At 48.9% G+C, this 19,191-nt stretch overlaps 1 protein-coding gene across 3 annotated transcripts in view; it reads left to right on the top strand.

The window, feature by feature from the left end:
• Positions 1 to 18,214, top strand: part of BACH2 (BTB domain and CNC homolog 2) — a 398,692-nt gene extending 380,478 nt beyond the window's left edge. For all 3 annotated transcript variants that reach the window (XM_056125204.1, XM_056125203.1, XM_056125202.1), the window contains 2 exons: positions 8,576 to 8,782; positions 17,454 to 18,214. In XM_056125204.1, the coding sequence (XP_055981179.1) occupies positions 8,576 to 8,782; positions 17,454 to 17,948 (702 nt within the window). In that variant the 3' untranslated portion in view covers positions 17,949 to 18,214. The remainder of the gene's footprint in view (positions 1 to 8,575; positions 8,783 to 17,453) is intronic.
• Positions 18,215 to 19,191: the final 977 nt, after the last annotated feature.

Raw genomic sequence — 19,191 nt, 5'->3', positions numbered from 1 at the left:
ACTATTATTTTTGTGGTCTGTTGAAACAGACACTTCTTTTTTTATAAGTGTCTAATGTGTGTAAAAAAAAAAAAAGAAATGCTCATGGACTAGAGCAATAGTACAGCAGGTAGGATGCTTGCCTTACACAGGGCCAACCCAGATTTGATCTCTGGCATCACATGTGGTCCCCCAAACCCGCCAGGAGTGATCCCTGAGCTCAGTGCCAGGAGTAAGTCCTGAGTTTGGAGTCAGGAGTAAACCCTGGGCTCAGAGCCAGGCTTAAGTCCTGAGCTCAGAGCCAGGAGTAAGCCCTAAGCACCACCAGGTATGACACACATGCAAAACAAAGGAAGGGAGGGAGGGGAGGGGAGGAGGAGGGAGAGAGGAAGGAAGGAAGGAAGGGAGGGAGGGAGGGAGGAAGAGAAAGGAGGGAGGAAGGAAGGAAGGAAGGAAGGAAGGAAGGAAGGAAAAGAAAGGAGGGAGGGAGGGAGGGAGGAAGGAAGGAAGGAAGGAAGGAAGGAAGGAAGGAAGGAAGGAAGGAAGGAAGGAAGGAAAAGAAAGGAGGGAGGAAGGAAGGAAGGAAGGAAGGAAGGAAGGAAGGAAGGAAAAGAAAGGAGGGAGGGAGGAAGGAAGGAAGGAAGGAAGGAAGGAAGGAAGGAAGGAAAGAAGGAAGGAAGGAAGGAAGGAAGGAAGGAAGGAAGGAAGGAAGGAAGGAAGGGGGAGGGAGGGAGAGGGAGAGCGGGGAGGGAGGGAGAGAAGGAGGGAGGAAGGAAGGAAGGAAGGAAGGAAGGAAGGAAGGAAATGCTAAATCGGCTATATAAAAGTTAGCCACACTTTTACCATCTTGTATTGTCTAGAAAGACATACTTAGTATCTTCAGCTCCAAAGCATACTGTCTGTCTGAAAAAGGAAACCATGTGACAAAGAGAGCTGATGAACAGAAGTAATAATACTTCACCTCTAGAAGCGGTTCAAACTTCCAAAGCACGGTTTATTACCCAGTATTATCTTTCATTGCAATCCTATAAGCAAAATAGAGCAAGTACGTTCTCCTGCTCTCAGATCCTCAAAGAACAGAGAATGAAAGACTTCACTTGAGACCACACAGCTCATTAATTACGAGGATAACAACTAGATCCCTGGTTCCTTGCATGTATTTCAGAAACTGCGCCATGACAATGGGGTGGGGTCAGGCCAGTCTGAGTAGGAAACAGTTTGGAGTCTAGGAGAGAAGATTCTTTCTCGGGCATGTGCCTGGCGTTTGAGCTGGCCATCTCATCCCTGCATTGGAATCACCAGCTGCCCCCGGGTCGAGGTGGGCACTGCCATGAGCCCGGGGAATCCTCCAAGCTCGAGAGATTCCACCTCAGGACATGGGTGCTGTGAGTCAGATGTGTCTGCGGTGGCTTTGCCTCAGCATCTGCTCATGAAACCAGGAAAGGAGATGGGAGAGGACTCATGAGCCAGCTGCCTCTGGGCTTTCGAGAGGAAAGCGATGCTGGAGTTTTCACTTCCCGACATCTGTCTTCCCATCCTGCTCCTCTCCTAGCTCCCATCATCCAGCAAGTCAGAGCCACCGGGCAATTTTCTAATTACAGCCCTCTGAGAGAGAGTGCAGGAAAAGAGGAATCACTGGGAAGTCTCTCAAGGTGGCATTTATTGTTTGGGGGAGGGAAGGGAGGGATAAGAATTTCCCTCTCCCCCCTCCCCTACTCTCTTTGCACTTCTATATGAATTCCCTTCAAACTATATTCCTTATATACATTTTCAGTGGTTTTTTTTTTTTTGTTTGTCTGTTTTGATTTGGTTTGGGGCCACACCCAGCAGTGTTCAGGACTTACTCCTGGCTCTGTGTTCAGGAATCACTCCTGGTTTGGGGGGTGGCGGACATCCAGTATGGTGCCAGGGATCGAACCCGAGTCAACTGCATGCAAGGCAAGCAGCTCTACCCACTGAATTATATCTCTCTGGCCCCTCGATGATATTGTTTAAACAGAGAGGAACGGGACAGTGATTCTGGCTACAGAACCAGAGTGGTGGTTGTCCAAGGAGAGGAATGAAGAGCATATTTCTGTGGGCCAAGAAGGCTATGCACCCACTACACCCCCCTGTCCAGACTGTCAGGAGGAGTACGTTAGGTTTTGTTCACTCTCCAGACATTCTGGTTCCCTCCCCGCTTTGTCTGCCTGGGCCCAGAGGTCACCGAATCATCTCAGGGTTCATGGATCTCCATAAGTACCACTGTTCAGAGTTGTGCGGGTGGCAGGAAGACTGTGCTTCTCTCCTGCAATGTTCCGGAGTAAGAAGGGTGAGGCTGGACCTGGGGAGAAACAGCAGCAGCAACTTGGGCAGCCCGTTGGCTAACCAGCCTCGGCTGCTCTGCTGCTCAGCGTGCTGACTCCATGGCCGACCCTGGCCGTGTATTAGCAATGCTCAGTGCCAGCCCCGCACCCAAAACAAAGCAACACCTGAGTCCACAGGTGCCCAAGACCACAGGCTTCCTGTTCCATGCCCCAGCCATGCCTTCTTGGGCATGGACAGGCATATGGGCCCGGGGCATGGCGGCAGGCCAGCCATTCACCACCAGCACACGGAACTCTTCCTCTTGGGTGCCTTGTGCTTCTTTCAGAGGAGAACACAGGGGATGGAAGCCAGCTCACTGCTGAGAAGCAAACTCCTGGAAGATGATGATGCATTGAGGAACATAAAGAAGAGCGTGAGCCCTGTCAGGCTGCTGTGGGTTGGGAGAATTCTCAGGAAGGAGGGGGACCCTCATTCTGGATGTATTTCAGCTTTTCAAGGCCAAGTGACTTAGAAATTGACTGACTCTGGGAAAGTGTGTGGGTGCTCAGAGCTCTGTGACTGCTTTGCATCTCCAGGGCAGATACCTGTTGGCTCAGAACTTGCTGCTCTGAAAAAAATGCCAGCAGAGAGCTGGAGCCATGGCACAGCGGGTAGGGTATTTGCCTTGCATGCAGTGACCCGCGTTGGATTCCCAGCATCCCATCTGGTCCTCCGAGCACCTCCAGGAGTGATTCCTGAGTGCAGAGCCAGGAGTAACCTCTGTGCATCACCGGGCGTGACCCCCCCCCCCAAAAAAAAGCCAGAGGTTCAGACATTGCTTCTGTGCTTTTTCAAGAATACCTCGGGCCTTCCGCCTCATAGCCCACTTACCTGGGGGTAGCAGCCTTTCACAAAGCAATAGAATGGTTCTACTTTTTTTTTGTATGCAGGAGAGTTTGTGACTATTTTCTTTTCCTTTGACCTCTTTTAAAAAATGCTTGAATTGGCAGTAGCTCTGCTGAAATTGTGTATGGCCTTCGTTTCAAGGACTTTGAAACTAGTCTTGTTGATTTTTTTTTCCTCACTGGCCTGTCAACCTTCTGTCCTATTTCCATCATGTGTTATATTCGCTGTCTAGATGATTTTAAATGCGGTCGCTCTTGGTATAGAGGACCTTTTGACTCTCCCCGTGGCCCGAACTATAGGTATATTTTCTCTCTGAAAACCAGCAAGCCCAGTTTCAAGCAGAAGCAGAATTGCTTTGTTATCAGTGGAGCGGGGGTGTAGGGTAGCGGGGAGCTGAGGAACTCCACAAGGCCCCAGAGTTGCCTCAACCTCTGCTGTGCAAACAAGGCTTTTGCCTTTTAGGAAAACACCCGTGTCCCCAACAGACAGGCCTCTGTGTGATTTAAGCCGCGTCCAGCATCTGAGAGTCTGTTATCCAAAGGGCATAAAGGGGAAATCAAACATTCTTTCATATCATTATAAGCCCTGTGCAAACATGCCTCATGGACAAAGCCCTTTCCTGGGCCCAGAACAAGGAGCTGTTTGTCCTGGCCGCCAGCTTGTGGCATGCTGGACCCACAGTGGCCTCCTGTGTGCCCCAGCAGTTTTTCTCTAGGGGGCAATGTTTTACAGGTGTTTGGCGATGAGTTTGCCATGTGAGGTTGACCAGGCACACCATGGGGAGTTTTCAGCAACTACCCCGGCGCACAGCCTCTGAATCTCTGCAACCCCCTAAACAGGCAAATGACCACTCAGTGTGATTGCTTTTGTGAATGGTCGTCCCTGGGCACCAGTATGGGAACTTGAACTCAGGTCAATCTGCATCAGAGGCAGCCCAAGAAAAAGCCAGAAGTCTGGGGCTGGAGTGGGGAGGGTGTTTGCCTTATACGCGGCCAACCCAGGTTCGATTCCAAGCATCCCATATAGTTTCCCGAGCTCCGCCAGGAGTAATTCCTGAGTGCATGAGCCAGGAGTAACCCCTGAGCACCGCTGGGTATGACCCAAAAAGAAAAAAAGAAGAAAGAAAGAAAAAGCCTGAAGTCTCCATCAGACTCCCCTGTGTCACGCAGAGAGAGTATGGCAAGAGCCTCAGTCTCTTTCCCCCCAAATGTTTTAACCCATTAAAACCAGATCCACCTGTTTTTCCAGTTCCCTAGTTCTCTATTGTCCGAGTGTTCCCAGGCTGGCTGGTGTGGTGGCCACACAGCACATGTAGTTCTTGCATCCGGGGAGTGTGGTGTGTGTGGATTGTGATGTGCTGTAAGCTGTGAAAAACGCTTCCGGTTGGGGAATTTAGTTACTGTCTTCCCAGAAAAAAATGCACCGTATCTCATTAATAATTTGTTACGTTCGTGTTAAAAAAAAAAAAAAAGACTTTCAGACTTGTTGGGTTAAATACATTATATAAAATAGTTCCACTTGTTGTGGTTTCCCCACACTTCTTTTCATGTGGCCTCTAGAACACATTCAAATCACAGATATAAGCCCGTATTTGCACCAGGCAAGGCTGGGGGGGGGGACGGCTGGTAGGAAGTGTGGGTTTATTGTGCCATCTGCTGGTCAACTTGCCACAGACACATGTCTGCACTGCGTGGAGTCTGGCCAAGCCATGTGTACGCACCCTTTCCAAGGCATTTCTGGGACCAGACTGAACCCTGAAGCCCCCGTCTCATCAGCAGACTTCTTGAAAGATTATTTTAAGACACCTCCAAGTGACAGACAGCTGGGAGGCGCAAGCCTGTGCCCTCTGTGGAAGTGGAGAAGTTCCCCCCGCCCCCAGAGCTGTTTTATGTGTGTCGGGGTGGGGCGTACCCCACTCCCAGTCTAGCAGACAGTTCTAGGACCCAACAATGTGCTGCTGCTCGGTCCTGGTGATTTGGGGACCACAAGACAATGCAAGGTGGGGCGGGAGAGGCACTTCAGGGTGTCCCCACACCCACCACTGTGCTCTGGTGACCGCGCAGGATCAAATTTGTGGCCCTGAGTGTGCAAGGCATCTGCTCATCCTGACCTATCTGTGCTCTTCCCCTGTTCCCCAAAGTAACTGTTCTTTTTATTTATTTTTGGGGGGGGTCACACATGGCGATGCTCAGGGGTTACTCCTGGCTCTACACTCAGAAGTGCTCAGGGGACCATATGGGATGCTGGGGATTGAACCCGGGTCGGCTGCGTGCAAGTTCGATCCCCGGCATCCCATATGGTCCCCCAAGCACCGTCAGGAGTGATTCCTGCGCACAGAGCCAGGAGTGACCCCTGAGCATCACTGGGTGGGACCCAAAAATCAAAAATTAATGAATTAATTAAAATTAAAGAAGAAATCTTTTGTTCTGGGGCTGGAGAAATAGTCCAGCGGGCAGGGCACTGCTGCACCGTAGCCTTGCATACAGCTGACCTAAGCTCTATCCCCAACACTGTGTATGATTCCCCTAGCCTGCCAGAAGTGGTCCTGAGCATAGAGCCCTGAGTAAGCCCTGAGCACAGCTAGGTGTGACCCAAAAACAAAGGGGGAAAAAATGTTTATTTTAAGCAGTCTTGGGCCTGGAAAGAGAGAGCAGCATGCTTGGTTTGCAGAGGGCACAGGCTGGATCCCCACCACCATACGTGCTCCCACGCACTGCCAGGAGTGATCCCTGAGCACTGCTGGATGTGACCAAGACTAAAACAAAAACAAAAAACATACCGCTATATACACTAAACATAAGACTAGAATATCACTATACACACATACACACACTATATGTAGTATAAATACCACCACACACACACACACACACACACACACGACTATATGTAATTGTTTTTTGGGGGGAGGTGGAGTCACATCCGGCGCTGCACAGGGGTTATTCCTGGCTCATGCACTCGGGAATTACTCCTGGTGGTGCTCAGGGAACGATATGGGATGCTGGGAATCAAACCCAAATCAACCACGCATGCAAGGCAAACGCCCTACCTGCTATGCTATCACTCCAGCCCCAAAATATATATGCAGTTTTTGGTCAGCGGGTAGAGCACATACCTCGCATATACAATACCCTGAATTCAATCCCTGTACCTGCACCACATGCCAGAAAACTAAGCATTAGGACTGCATAGACACAGGAGTGACCCTATTAAACAAAAAGACAAAAGTAAATGTAGTCATCCCTTAATATCAGTGAGGCATTGGTTCTGTTACCACTGAAGATGAAAACTTCCACAGTTACTCAGGCCCCTAAAAATGGCAGTGTTTTTGCATCTAACCTACATGCACATCACACACTTTTGAAATCGTTGCTGTATCTAGTGTGAAGTGCTGTCTACAGAGTTGTCATGTTGTTTCGGGAATAATGACAAGGTAAAAGTCTGCATGTTTAGTGTTGGCACAGTCACCAGAGGCCTAACTACGCAAAACAGGTGTTTATAATATGCAGTGGGTCAAATCCAACGCACAGGTACAGAGCCAAGTGCCTACACTGCACTGGGCTAGAAGCTAGAATTTCTCAAAATGAGGACATATCTCCATTCCTCAAAGGACTAGTGTCCTCTCTCTGGGTAATGCCACTTGCCTGGATTTGTCAAGTGCTTGAAAGTATAAATCATGTCAATAGCCTTTAAAATAAATTAGACACTATCTGATGTATAACATTTCACCGGAAAGTTAGTGGCTTAAAGCGATAGAATCATTTACCACCTTCTGTCTCACAATTTCTGGATTATTATTTTTGTTTCATGTTGTTTGCAGGGGAGGAAAGAATTTCATTTTTATCCCTTTTTCCCCTTTGTTTTTTCTTTCTCTTTTTTTTTTTTTTGGTGGTGGGGGGGGTGGAGGGGGGAGGCATTTCCAGCAGTGCTCTGGGTCTATTCCAGGCTCTGTGCTCAGGGTTACTCCTGGCAATGCTAAGTGGACCATGAAGTCCCAGGCCTCTACATGCAAAGCCTGTGCTCTGCCCTTTGAGCTATCTTTCCAACCCCCTCTCCATGATTCTGTGGATCAGGGGTGGCCTAGCTGAACACTTGGAGTCCAGGGTATCTTCACTGAGGTGAAATCAGAGGTTGGCTAGAACTTCAGTTACTGGAAAGTTTGCTGGGCCTGGAGAATCCATGTCCAGGGTAGCTCATTTGTACAACCAGCAAGATGGGGGCAGCCCAGAGGCTCCATTCACCTCTGCACAGGCTGCTGAGTGTCCGAGAGGCATGGTCACTCTTGCCCTCCAAAAAAGTCAGTCTCTGGCCGGAGAGATAGTATATGCAGAGAAGGATAGTACAGCGGAGAAGGTGCTTGCCTTGCATGCAGCCCACCCAGATTTGATCCCCAGCATCCCCTCTGGTTTCCCAAGCCTGCCAGGAGTAATTCCTGAGCACGGCATCACAAAGAAAGAAATGACCCGCTGTACCTTTGTGTTGGGCGGGAAACAGGAAGGTGCACCAACCTCTTGGAAAGTCAGCCTCATGCTGTGAAAGATGATAGGAACTAGGATGGCCGGCTCTGAAAGATAAAACCTGACAACATGCCAGACTCTTGCTAGCGCTGTACAGCCGAAAGCCAATATCCATTTTGCAGATAAGTAATTCACAAAAGTCAAACTATACCACCCTAAGGTCTTGAGCCAAAAAAAAAAAAAAGGCTAGTTCTTCTAGGTTCCCCTGGTGGAACCAGTTATCTTTTTGTATCTTCCTGTGCTGTTGCTTATATCCAAGGATTATGCTGATGGCTTTGTCTGCCAGTATGTGCATGGTGTCTGGGTACCCCCTCCATCCATGCATTTCCCATGGCATTCCTCTGATGGCCCGTGCTATATGATCATTCATTTCCTTGGGGCTCATGGGAAGTAGATTTCAATTAACTATAGTCAGATCCCTTTCTTACAAAGGTGGTAAAGAATAAAAAAAAATAATTGCTCATTTTCTAGTACTTCCACACTTCTTTGCTTTCAAAAAGCTCAGGAGTGAACTGGAGAGATACTATAACAGGCAGGGTGCTTGCCTTGCATACAGCTGACCCAAGTTTGATTCCTGGCACCATATATGGCCCCCAAATCCCCACCAGGAGTGGTCTCCGACCACTGGGTGGTATGGCCCTAAAATAAAACACACCCTCAGAAGTGATGACCCTATTATAATTTATGTGTTCATATTTCTGTTCTATTGTCCACATATTACATCTTCTTTACAGTTGAAACGGAAAAGAGCCTGCTTTCAGTTGCTTCTATATTTCTTGGTCATCTCGGAAAGGTTTTTAACCATTTCTTTTATGTTCTATCTGCCAAAATTAAAAACTAAAATCTAATTGTCTAAACTCTTTTGGTCTTCTTCTTCTTGGTTTCAGGTCAAACTTCCCTTTCCTGTTGATCAAATCACAGACCTTCCAAGGAACGATTTCCAGATGATGATTAAGATGCACAAACTAACCTCAGAACAGTTAGAGTTCATCCATGACGTCCGCCGGCGCAGCAAGAACCGCATCGCGGCCCAGCGCTGCCGCAAGAGGAAACTGGACTGTATTCAGAATTTAGAATGTGAAATCCGCAAATTGGTAAGTCCAACCTTTCGGAACCCAAAGTCCCCATGACTGATACAAAGAGCAAAGGCTGGAGAAGTAGGGAGAAGGATCTCCATTCGGGAAAGTTGGGTTAGTTTGTGGTTGGTTGGTTGGTTGGTTGGTTGGTTGGTTGGTTTTTCAACAGTTCATTGCTTTCATTTTTTGAGCCACAAGCAGTGGTGCTCAGGCCTTGCTCCTGCCTCTACTCACAGGTTACTCGTGGCAGTGCTGGGGGACCTTGTTTTTTTTCTTGAATCACCGTGAGATACACTTAACAAAAATTTCATGTTTGAGTTTCAGTCATATAAGGATTGAATACCCACCTCTCCACCAGTGCACATTTTCCACCTCCACTGTCCCCAGTATACCCCCACACATGTCCCAACCTTTCCCCTGCCTCAATGGCAGACAATTTCCCCCATACTCTCTTTCTACTTTTGGACATTATGGTTTGCAGTATAGATACTGAGAGGCTGTATCACGTTTGGTCCTTTATCTACTTTCAGGACCCAATATGCCAAATACCAGTAACAATGATGGGTCTCATTCTCCTAAAGAGCCTTGAATATAATCTCAGGACTAGGATGAAAGGGACGTTACTGGGGCCTGCTCGAGGCAATTGACGAATAACAGGATGATTTGTGATTTGTAATTTGTGATCTACTTTCAGCACACATCTCCCATCCTGAACGATTCCTCCAACTATCATTGACTAAGTGATCCCTTCTCTACCCCAGCTGCCTTCTCCCCCAGCTCATGAGACAGACTTCCAACTATGGAACAATCTTTCTGGCCCTTGTGTCTAACTGGCCTTGGATGTCAGTCTCATATTGTGATATTTCACATCCACAAATGAGTGCAGTCATTTTGTGTCTGTCCCTCTCTTTCTGATTCATTTAACTTAGCATGATACTCTCCATGACAGTCCACTTATAAGCAAATTTCATGACTTCATCTTTTCAGCTTCATAGTATTTCATTGTGTAGATGTACCAAAGTTTCTTTAACCAGTCATCTGTTCTCGGGCACTCAGGTTGTTTCCAGATTCTGGCTATCGTGAACAGTGTTGTAATGAACATATAGATGCAGATGTCATTTTGGCTGTGCTTTTTTTGCATTCTCGGAATTTATTTGCTGGGGGACCTTATATGGTGCCAGGGACCTAACTGGGGTTGGCTACATGCAATGCAAGTGCCTTACCTGCTGCACTTCTTCTCCATCCTGAGAGCTCCATTTCTGTCTCCTCTTTGTTGTTGGGATTGCTGTTGTTGCATCTGAGGTCTGCATACTTGTTTGTGTGGGGCGAGGGGGTCCACAGTGACAGTACCAGGATCCAATGCAAAACGTCACTCAGTCTTACACTCAACCATCAGCCCATATCCAAGCCCCTAAACAAATCTGTCCTTGGAAATAATAGCTCTACCACTGCAGTGTGTGTGTGTGTGTGTGCCTTTGTGTGCCATTGTGTCATTGTGTGTCATTATTTATATTCTTAGCCATACCTGGTCATTGTTTTAAATCTCTCATTTGACAGAACATTGATTACAGGAATTTGTGGCACTGTAGCACTGTCCTCCCGTTGTTCATCAATTTGCTCGAGCGGGCCCAGTAACATCTCCACTGTGAGACTTCATGTCACTGTGTTTGGCATATTGAATATGTCACAGGTAGCTTGCCAGGCTTTGCCATGCAGGCAAGATACTCTCAGTAGCTTGCCGGGCTCTCCGAGAGGGCATTTGTGGAAGAGGCATTATTCTAAACTCTTTGTGGGGCTCCCAAGCAGTGCTCAGGGGGCCCAGGCACCTTTCCTGGTGATACGCAGCCAGCAGGGCTGGGCAGGTAATTCAGTGCCAGAGCCCAACTATGTGTGGTACTGTGGGTTTCCTGAGCACCATGTCTCAGTTTCAGGAGCCAAGTGGGAAATGTACGCAGGGGACCAAACTTAGGATCTTGTGCATGCAAAGTATGCACCCCTGATACCTGAACTATCTTCCCAGCCCTCTAAACCATTTTTGTAGCTGGTCATGTTTAGCCCTCCTGGCTACCCTGGAACGTGTGCACTGTTTATACCAGCTAGGGGAGAAGCAAGTGTGCAGAGATGAAGGCAACTTCCCAGCATATGGTGGTACTTATGTGTAAATCCAGTTGTCTGATTATAAATGTGTTCAGAGTGTTTTTAGTTACATTAGTTTGTTTTATTCGGGGGTCACCCGCGGTGTTGCTGAGGAACTATTCCTGGCTGTGTGCTCATTAGTGAGCTCTGGGGTCTGTATGTGGTACAGAGATTCAAACCCGGCTCACTGGGATGCAAGGAAAGTATCTTCCCTGCTGTTCGTAACGCTGTTGCTGCTCCTTGGCATGTCCCCTTTGCTGCAGGAAGCAGCCCAGGCACCTCTGACCCCATGGCAGCCTTAGAATGACTGTCCTTAGGCCCAGGGCCAAAACTCACCTGGGGCTCACCCTGGGTCGGGCTGAAAAGGAGAGAGGCCTCATAGTGACCATACCATATCAGCCAGCCTATATCCAGCCCCTAAACAAATCTCTCCTCAGAAATAATAGCTGTACACTCTGCACACTCTGCAGTTTGTATTTGTGTGGTTGTGTGATTAAGTGTTGGTATTTATGTCCTTTAGCCATCCCTGGTCATTATTTATAATCTCTCACTTGGTGGGACATTGATTGCAGAAATATTAATTACTTTTGGGTCCCCACAGACTCAAGAGATAGTGCAGTGGGGAAGCACTTGCTTTGCACATACCCACCCCAAGCTCGATCCCCGGTAATCCCATACAGTGTCTCGAGCCCCACCAGAAGTGACCCCTGAGCTCAGAGCCAGGAGTCAGCCCTGAATACCTGGAAGTATGCCCCCCAAAAAACTAAAGTAAGTAAATAATAAAGTTGGGTCTACAAACTAATTGTAGATGTTCTTTGGCTCTCAGTCTAGTGAGAACCTAAAAACAAGATAAAGCAAGGTGGATATAACCTGTCGTTGAGAGACTGAGACTCCTAGTCTTCCTTTTTTTGTTTGTAGTGCTAGCATTCAAACGTTTATGATTATGAATAAGGACCTTATGTCTAAGAGGCCTGAGTTCTGCCATGAGCCATATCCTCAGACCTCATTAGGCATCTTTAAATAAAAAATTCACATACAGCAACCACAAAAAAGTTCTCCTGACATCCTCCATGTACCAGGTCAACTCACCCAGTACTCAGGGCTGACTCCTGACTCAGTGCTCAGGGATCACTCCTGAAGAGGCGCAGGGAACCCTGTGGGATGCCAGGAATGGAACCAGGGTTGGCCGCGTGCAAGGCAAGTACCTTCTCCCTGTACACCCCCACCCACACACACAGGTTCTTCTTTTTTTTTCCCCCGCTTTTTGGGTCATATCTGGCAATGAACAAGGGTTATTCCAGGCTCATGCACTCAGAATTACTCCTGGCAGTGCTCAGGGGACAAGATGGGATGCTGGCTATCGAACCCAGGTTGGCCACATGCAAGGCAAACACCCTACCCGCTGTGCTATCACTCTAGCCCCAGGTCTTTGTTCTTGCAGGTTTTCACCTTATCCCTTCCTAAGTCCCCAGTGAGCTGGGGGACTGCCCCCCTGGCCCTGACCTGACCTTTGGCTCTATGCTGCTCTCCTTGGTCTGCATTATCCAGGTGCAGATCCATCACACACACACACACACACACACACACACACACACACACACACACACCGTCCTACGTACGTGCTTCCTCACCACAGTGACAGCAGCTCCATCATCCTCCAAGGAAGTACCTTGAAAGCATTCAGAAAAAATTCATTGCCCTGAAATGTCCTGTAGAAGATGACTCTTCAGCTTGTAGTAGAACAAAATTTTCCCAGACTTTTCTTGAATGTCTTACCATCAACCAGGTTTTAATTCAAGCCAGCTAAAAAGAGGACGAAGCAAGAGTACAGGAGATCGGGCATTTTTCTTGCACCTGGCTAACCCAGGTTCAATCCACAGCATCCCCAAGCACTGCCAGGAGTGATTCCTGAGCACAGAGCCCGGGGTAACCCCTGAACATTACCAGGTATGACCCAAATACCCCACCCTGAAAAAAGAAAAAGCCACCTAAGCAAGCAAGGTATTGTCACTGTTGGTCCACACACAGGCAGACTTTTGGGGGCCCTTTCTCCCCTTGGCCAGCGCTGGGCCTCCGTCTCCCTCACAGGCCTTCCCTGGCTTTGCCCCTCCACACACACCCCACCCCTGCTCACTCTTTGTGCCCAGATTGGAGAAGCACCTGCTCTGTGTCAGTGGCACCATTTGTCCCATCACAACCTGAGCGAACAAAGGCCCGAGTCAGCCCAGGCTGATATTGTGCTAATTTCCCATTTCAGCTTTACTCAAGATGGGGCGTGCAGAGAGATGGCTCAGTGAGCTGGCGTGCAGGTTTGCAGTGCATGAGCCTCAGTTGGATCCTCGGCACCACCGGGGCCCCCAAGCACCTCCGGAATCAGTCCCCAATTACAGAGCTAGGAGTAGCAGTTGAAAAAGAAAGAAAAAAGAAGCAACCAAATATTCTTTTTTTTTTTGAGGAGGAGGAGGGGAACCCTAAGAAATAAGCCGCTGGGGTTGGAGCGATAGCACAGCGGGTAGGCCGTTTGCCTTGCACGTGGTCAACCCGGGTTCGATTACCAGCATCCCATATGGTCCCCTGAGCAACGCCAGGAATCATTCCTGAGTGCAGAGCCAGGAGGAACCCCTGTGCATCGCTGGTGTGACCCAAAAATCAAAAATAAAAAAGTTTAAAAAATAATAAGCCCCCTTTCATTGCCAAATGAGAGCTTCAGTTTCTCACCGATGATCTTGAGTGACCTTGCGCTTCCTGATGTGAACTGAGCTCCCTACAGAGAAGCTGCCCCGTGGCCCCCCCATCCCCGTTCCTGGGGTCTTACACAGAGAAATTGATGGGAGACAGAGGGTTGGCTGGAGTAAGCAGGATTCTCTGGGGTAGCTAGAAAGTTGTAGTTTTCAGGGTGGAGGGTAAAGAGTACAAAGGATAAGGCCAATCTGAGTTCCATCGCCAGCACCCAAGGGGCCCCCAGAGCTATCCCTGAGTGCAGGGCCCAGAGTAGGCCCCAAGCACAACGAGGTATGCACAGCGGTAAGGGCGTTTGCCTTGCACGCAGCCAACATGGCCGACCCGAGTTCGATTCCTCCGCCCCTCTCGGAGAGCCCGGCAAGCTACCGAGAATATTCGATATGCCAAACACAGTAACAACAAAGTCTCCAATGGAGACGTTACTGGGCCCGCTCGAGCAAATCGACGATCAACAGGAGGGCCTTTACCTTTACCTTAGCACAGAGGTAGGGTGTTTGCTTTGCATGTGGCCGACCTGACCGACCAGAGTACGATTCCTCTCGGAGAGCCCGGCAAGCTACAGGGAGTATCTTGCCCACACGGCAAAGCCTGGCAAGCTCCCCGTGACGTATTTGATATGCCAAACACAGAGACAACAAGTCTCAGGATGGAGATGTTACTGGGCCCACTCTAGCAATTCAATGAACAATGGGAGGACAGTGACAGTGACCGTGACAGAGCTTTAAATAATGGTGTAGTTTGCAGGGCTGGTACAGGCCCGCTGCCACGTTCACCCTTCCCAAAGGAGGCCTCCCAGACACCTTCCGCTTCCCGCGTGCCGCCTCCTGGGGGCGCTGTGCCCTCTGGGCTCGATGGACAGGCATGTGCACCCTCTCCAGGCTCCCACACTGTCTCCACATGACTCTCGGCTTTTGCAAACTCACATAATGTATTTCTCTCGAGTTGCACTGGTACATCTGTTTATTTTTCATTTTTAAAGCCTGTTTTCTTGATAAATTTATAAATATTTTAGCAGGTGCCCTTTCCCCGTGTAAATCTCTGTCTCCAACACACATGCCCACGCTGCCTGCCAGATTGCTGCCGTGTTCCCGCGCGTGTGCGCGGCTCCCACACAGGGGACGGGGTCAGGCTCGCTTCCTCCCTCCCCCTCCCCCACTTCCACCCACCTCCCTCCCCCACGCTCTGTTCTGTGTTTTCCCATTTCCTCCTCCCTTCCCTCCTCCTCCCCTCCTCTTCCTTATTCCTCCCTTCCCCCAATCACTACCTTTCCTCCTCTTCTTTCTCCACCCTCTCTCCCTCCTCCCTCTTCCCTCCTCCCCTCTCCCCCATGTCCTCCTGTTTCCCACCTGGAAGGGCTGCTGAGGACTCTGCCAGCTGCTCTCCCGTGTCCAGTGTTGCCCCTGTAGTGTGTGTCCCACAGAACCTGTCTTCTCTGCTCCCACATCCTTAGGAGGAGGCCTCTGGGCACCAGGGCTGAGCATCCCACGGTGTACAGGGAGACACTCCAGGCCCTCCATGAAGTCACCCTGTTCTGCCATGCAGACCCCAGTGCCCACTGATGGGGAAAACGAAATCACAAGTGGGCAGTTTGTGTGTGTGTGTGTTTTCATAGATGTTAGAACAGTTTTAGGTGCATAGAAAATTTAGATGAAAATGACTAAACTGCTCTTGGTCCCTTGCACCCCCCAAGACACACAGATAAGAGAGACCTGTGCCTCCCCATTATGATAGGCATGTGAGCCTTTCCACCCTGGGACCCCTGTTCTTCTCCCTCCCCCCTCCTCATTAACCCTGACACCCACCTATCTTCTTATTATCTTCATAGTTTTGCAGTCTTCTAGAATGTTACAGAGTGGGTCTGGTCAGTTATTTCTGGTTTCCAAAAATAGTATAGCAGGTAGGGCGCTTGCCTTGCTCATGGCTGACCCGGGTTCAATCCCCAGAATCGCATGTAGTTCCTGTTCACAGCCAGGAGTAATTTCTGATTGCAGAGCCAGGAATAACCCCTGAGCATCACTAGGTATGACCCTAAAATAAAACACAAAGCCAGAAAAAAAAAGAAGGGACAGTAAGGATTATATATTTGGTTTTCAAAAAGCCTAGGAGGCAGAGAGTTAGTATAGAGGTTTAGGCATTAAACCGGTTCAATCCCCAACACCACCTAAGGTCTCCTGTGCCCCACCAGGAGTGATCCATGAGCACAGAGCCAGGCATGAGCCCTGAGCACTGCTGGATGTGCTAAAGAGAGGGATAGACATAAAAAGATTGCATTAATCTGGGGGACATGAAGTAACAAAATAGGAGATTTATACCCAAGAATAGCCGAGATCAGTACCAGGAGGATTACTCCATGGCTTAGAGGCCAGCCGGGCATGCTAGGGGAAAGGGCAGCTCAGATAGATAAGGGAGCACCAACAAAGGGTGTTGGGAGGATCCTCCCAGGATGGGAGATGCATGTTGAAAGTAGACTATGGACCGAACATAATTGCCACTCAATGCATCTTTTGCAGACCACAACACCAAAAAAGAGAGAGAGAACTAAAGGGGATGCCCTGCCACAAAGGCAGGGTGGGATGGGGGGGATGGAGGTGGGAGGGATACTGGGATACATGGTGGTGGAAAATGGGCACTGGTGGAGGGATGGGTATTTGATCATTGTATAATCGAAACCCAAGGACAAAAATTTGTAAGTCTACAACTGTACCTCATGGTGTTTCACTAATAAAATTTTTTTTTAAAAAATGGTAACCTAAAGCATTGGGAGAAACTGTCAGCTATGAGGTTGGAAATAAGTGTTTCATTTGAAAAACTCCTAAATCCCAGAAAAAAATGTGCCTTTGCCTCCCTGGGGTTTCAGGGCTGGTAGGAGTTTTCCTAGCCCTTGGCAGGGCTGCAAAGGATGCAGAGACACAAAGAAGAAAGGGTCAGGTCAGCAGCCTGCCTGGATCAAGTGCCAGACGGGAGGCTTGGTGCAAGTATGAATGTAGCTCCCTGATAATGGGCTTCAGATCCCCACCTGGGCATTGAGGAGGAACCCCATAGTGTAGAACACAGACACAAGGTGGGAGACTGTGAGAGATGCTACAGCGGGTAAGGTCCTTGGCTTGACCACGCCTGACCCAAGTTCAATCCCCAGCATCCGATATGGTTCCTCCAGGGGATGGAGCAATAGCACAGTGGGTAGGGCGTTTGCCTTGCACACGGCCAACCCAGGTTCAGTTCCCAGCATCCCATATGGTCCCCTGAGCACCGCCTGGGGTAATTCCTGAGTGCAGAGCCAGGAGTAGCCCCTGTGCACCAAAGGTGTAGCACTGTAACACTGTAGCACTGTCCTCCCATTGTTCATGGAATTTGCTCCAGCAGGCACCAGTAACATCTCCCAACAAATTGTGAGACTTGTTGTTACTGTTTTTGGCATATCAAATAGGTCACGGGGAGCTTGCCAGGCTTTGTCGTGCAGGCGAGATACTCTGGGTAGCTTGCCAGGCTCTTCGAGAGGGGCGGAGGAATCAAACCCAGGTTGGCTGCGTACAAGGCAAACGCCTTATCGGCTGTGCTATCACTCCAGCCCATCCCAGGGTGTAACTCAAAAAAAAGCAATATGGTTCCTCCAACCCCACCAGGAGTGATCCCCGAGGGCAAAGCCTGGAGTAAGCTCTAAGATCCACTGGATGTGTCCCCCAAAATCAAACAACCCAACTATAGATGGGACCCTCCCCACCACCACGATCCCACTACACCCCCCACGAACAAGGTCCTCTGGCCTCTGCCTGGCTGGGGCTTGACCACACCTTTTTTCTCTCCCTTGCAGGTCTGTGAGAAAGAGAAACTGTTGTCAGAGAGGAACCAGCTGAAAGCCTGCATGGGGGAGCTGCTCGACAACTTCTCCTGCCTTTCCCAGGAAGTGTGCCGGGACATCCAGAGCCCCGAGCAGATCCAGGCCTTGCATCGGTACTGCCCAGTGCTCCGGCCCGTGGGTCTCCCCACAGCCTCCAGTATTAACCCCGCGCCCTTGGGCCTCAACCAGAACCTTGCCCCGTCCCAGTGTGCCACGGGGGAGAGCGGGCCCTGCTGCCCAGAGCAGGGTGCCGCTGCCGCAGCCGCCCCCCCAGGATCCCCCTGGGGCCCCAGCAGCACCTCGGAGAATTGTACTTCCGCCAGGAGGCTGGAAGGCCCTGGAGCAGGCCCCTTCCCAGAGAGAGGCCCTCCTCTGGAAGCCCGGGGTCAGACGGTGACGGTGGACTTCTGCCAGGAAATGACTGACAAGTGTACGACCGACGAGCAGCCACGAAAGGAGTACACCTAGCGCCCACCCTGCCGGGGTCTCCAGGCCAGCCTGCGGCCTGCTCACCTGTTGTCTGAAGAACTCGAAGGAATTTGGTGCACACTACAAGCCGTCTTCGCAGCAATACTGTTCCTCAGTATTTCCTCCTCTTTCGAGCAGGAGTGGTGGAGAGTTACCTTCACTATGGTGCTACCCTGGCTCACGCGGGGAAAGAACACAGTGACGACGACGACTCTTGTCTGTGGGTCACTCTCAGTCTTCACAGGGATAGACTCTGTCACCTCCGGGACCCCACCATGGATTTTTGTTTCGTTGTTTTTTTGGGTTTTGTTTTTGTTTTTGTTTTTGTTTTTTTTTGCTCAGTGGCCCATGTCACAAATCCAATCTCAGGAATTTCTTCTGAATGTTCAATTTTTTTCATTGAAGACAGCTTCTATACACATCAAAGTTTTATAGCTAGACTGTACATACTATATATAATATATATGAAATATATATATCTCCATATGCAAAAGTCCTGCATGCCTCAATTTTCTCATTCTAAAACTGGAAACTTCATTTCTCATTTAAAAACAGGTTCCAACATTCCTCTTCCTTTGGTCTCTGATACTAGAGCTAGTTTGATCATTGTTAATATGGTTTGCTGTTTGTTTTCGGTTTTTTTCCTTGCTTCATGGTTCAGCTTTCAATGTGTACTTATTATTTATGGATGGAATTCAGTGTTGGAATTTTTCTTTTCTAGGTTTTGTTTAGGACCTTTTTTTTTTTTGACTTGGTTTGGGCACTGTCAGATGGTGCCATTAGTGCTGTGGGTCTGTTTGCCTTTTTTGTTTGTTTCTTTTTTCTTTTTTCCCTGCAGATACTGTATAGTTAGTCATGGTCAGCTTTGCCACTTGCACTGAGTTTTGGGTTAAACCTATTTTCTTAAATGAAGTTGTCACTTCAGTATCACTCAAGTATACTGTATATTCTTTGCTTTTAGTTTAAAAAAAAAAGTAAAACATTTTAGCTAATTAAAAAGCACTCAGGTGATAATGATGTAGGGAAAAAAAAACAATCTTGCCAAATAATGACTTCATCCTAGGATGTGTAGACAATAATTTGCTTGAATATTTTTCTATGTCACCTCCTCCTCACCCTTCCCTACGCAAAGTTGAAATGCAGATAGAATTCAGAGTTGATGCAGGGTGTTCAGATTCCAAAGTGGGGAAGAGAGTTTGGACATCTCACGCAAAAGTGCATCGAATCAGCAGGAATTCATGAC

The sequence above is a fragment of the Sorex fumeus genome, unplaced genomic scaffold (assembly GCF_029834395.1).
Source record: "Sorex fumeus unplaced genomic scaffold, SorFum_2.1 ptg000054l, whole genome shotgun sequence".
NCBI classification, from domain to species: Eukaryota; Metazoa; Chordata; class Mammalia; order Eulipotyphla; family Soricidae; genus Sorex; species Sorex fumeus.
Note: the sequence above shows the minus strand (reverse complement) of the source record. Positions and strands in the feature narration are given on the sequence as shown.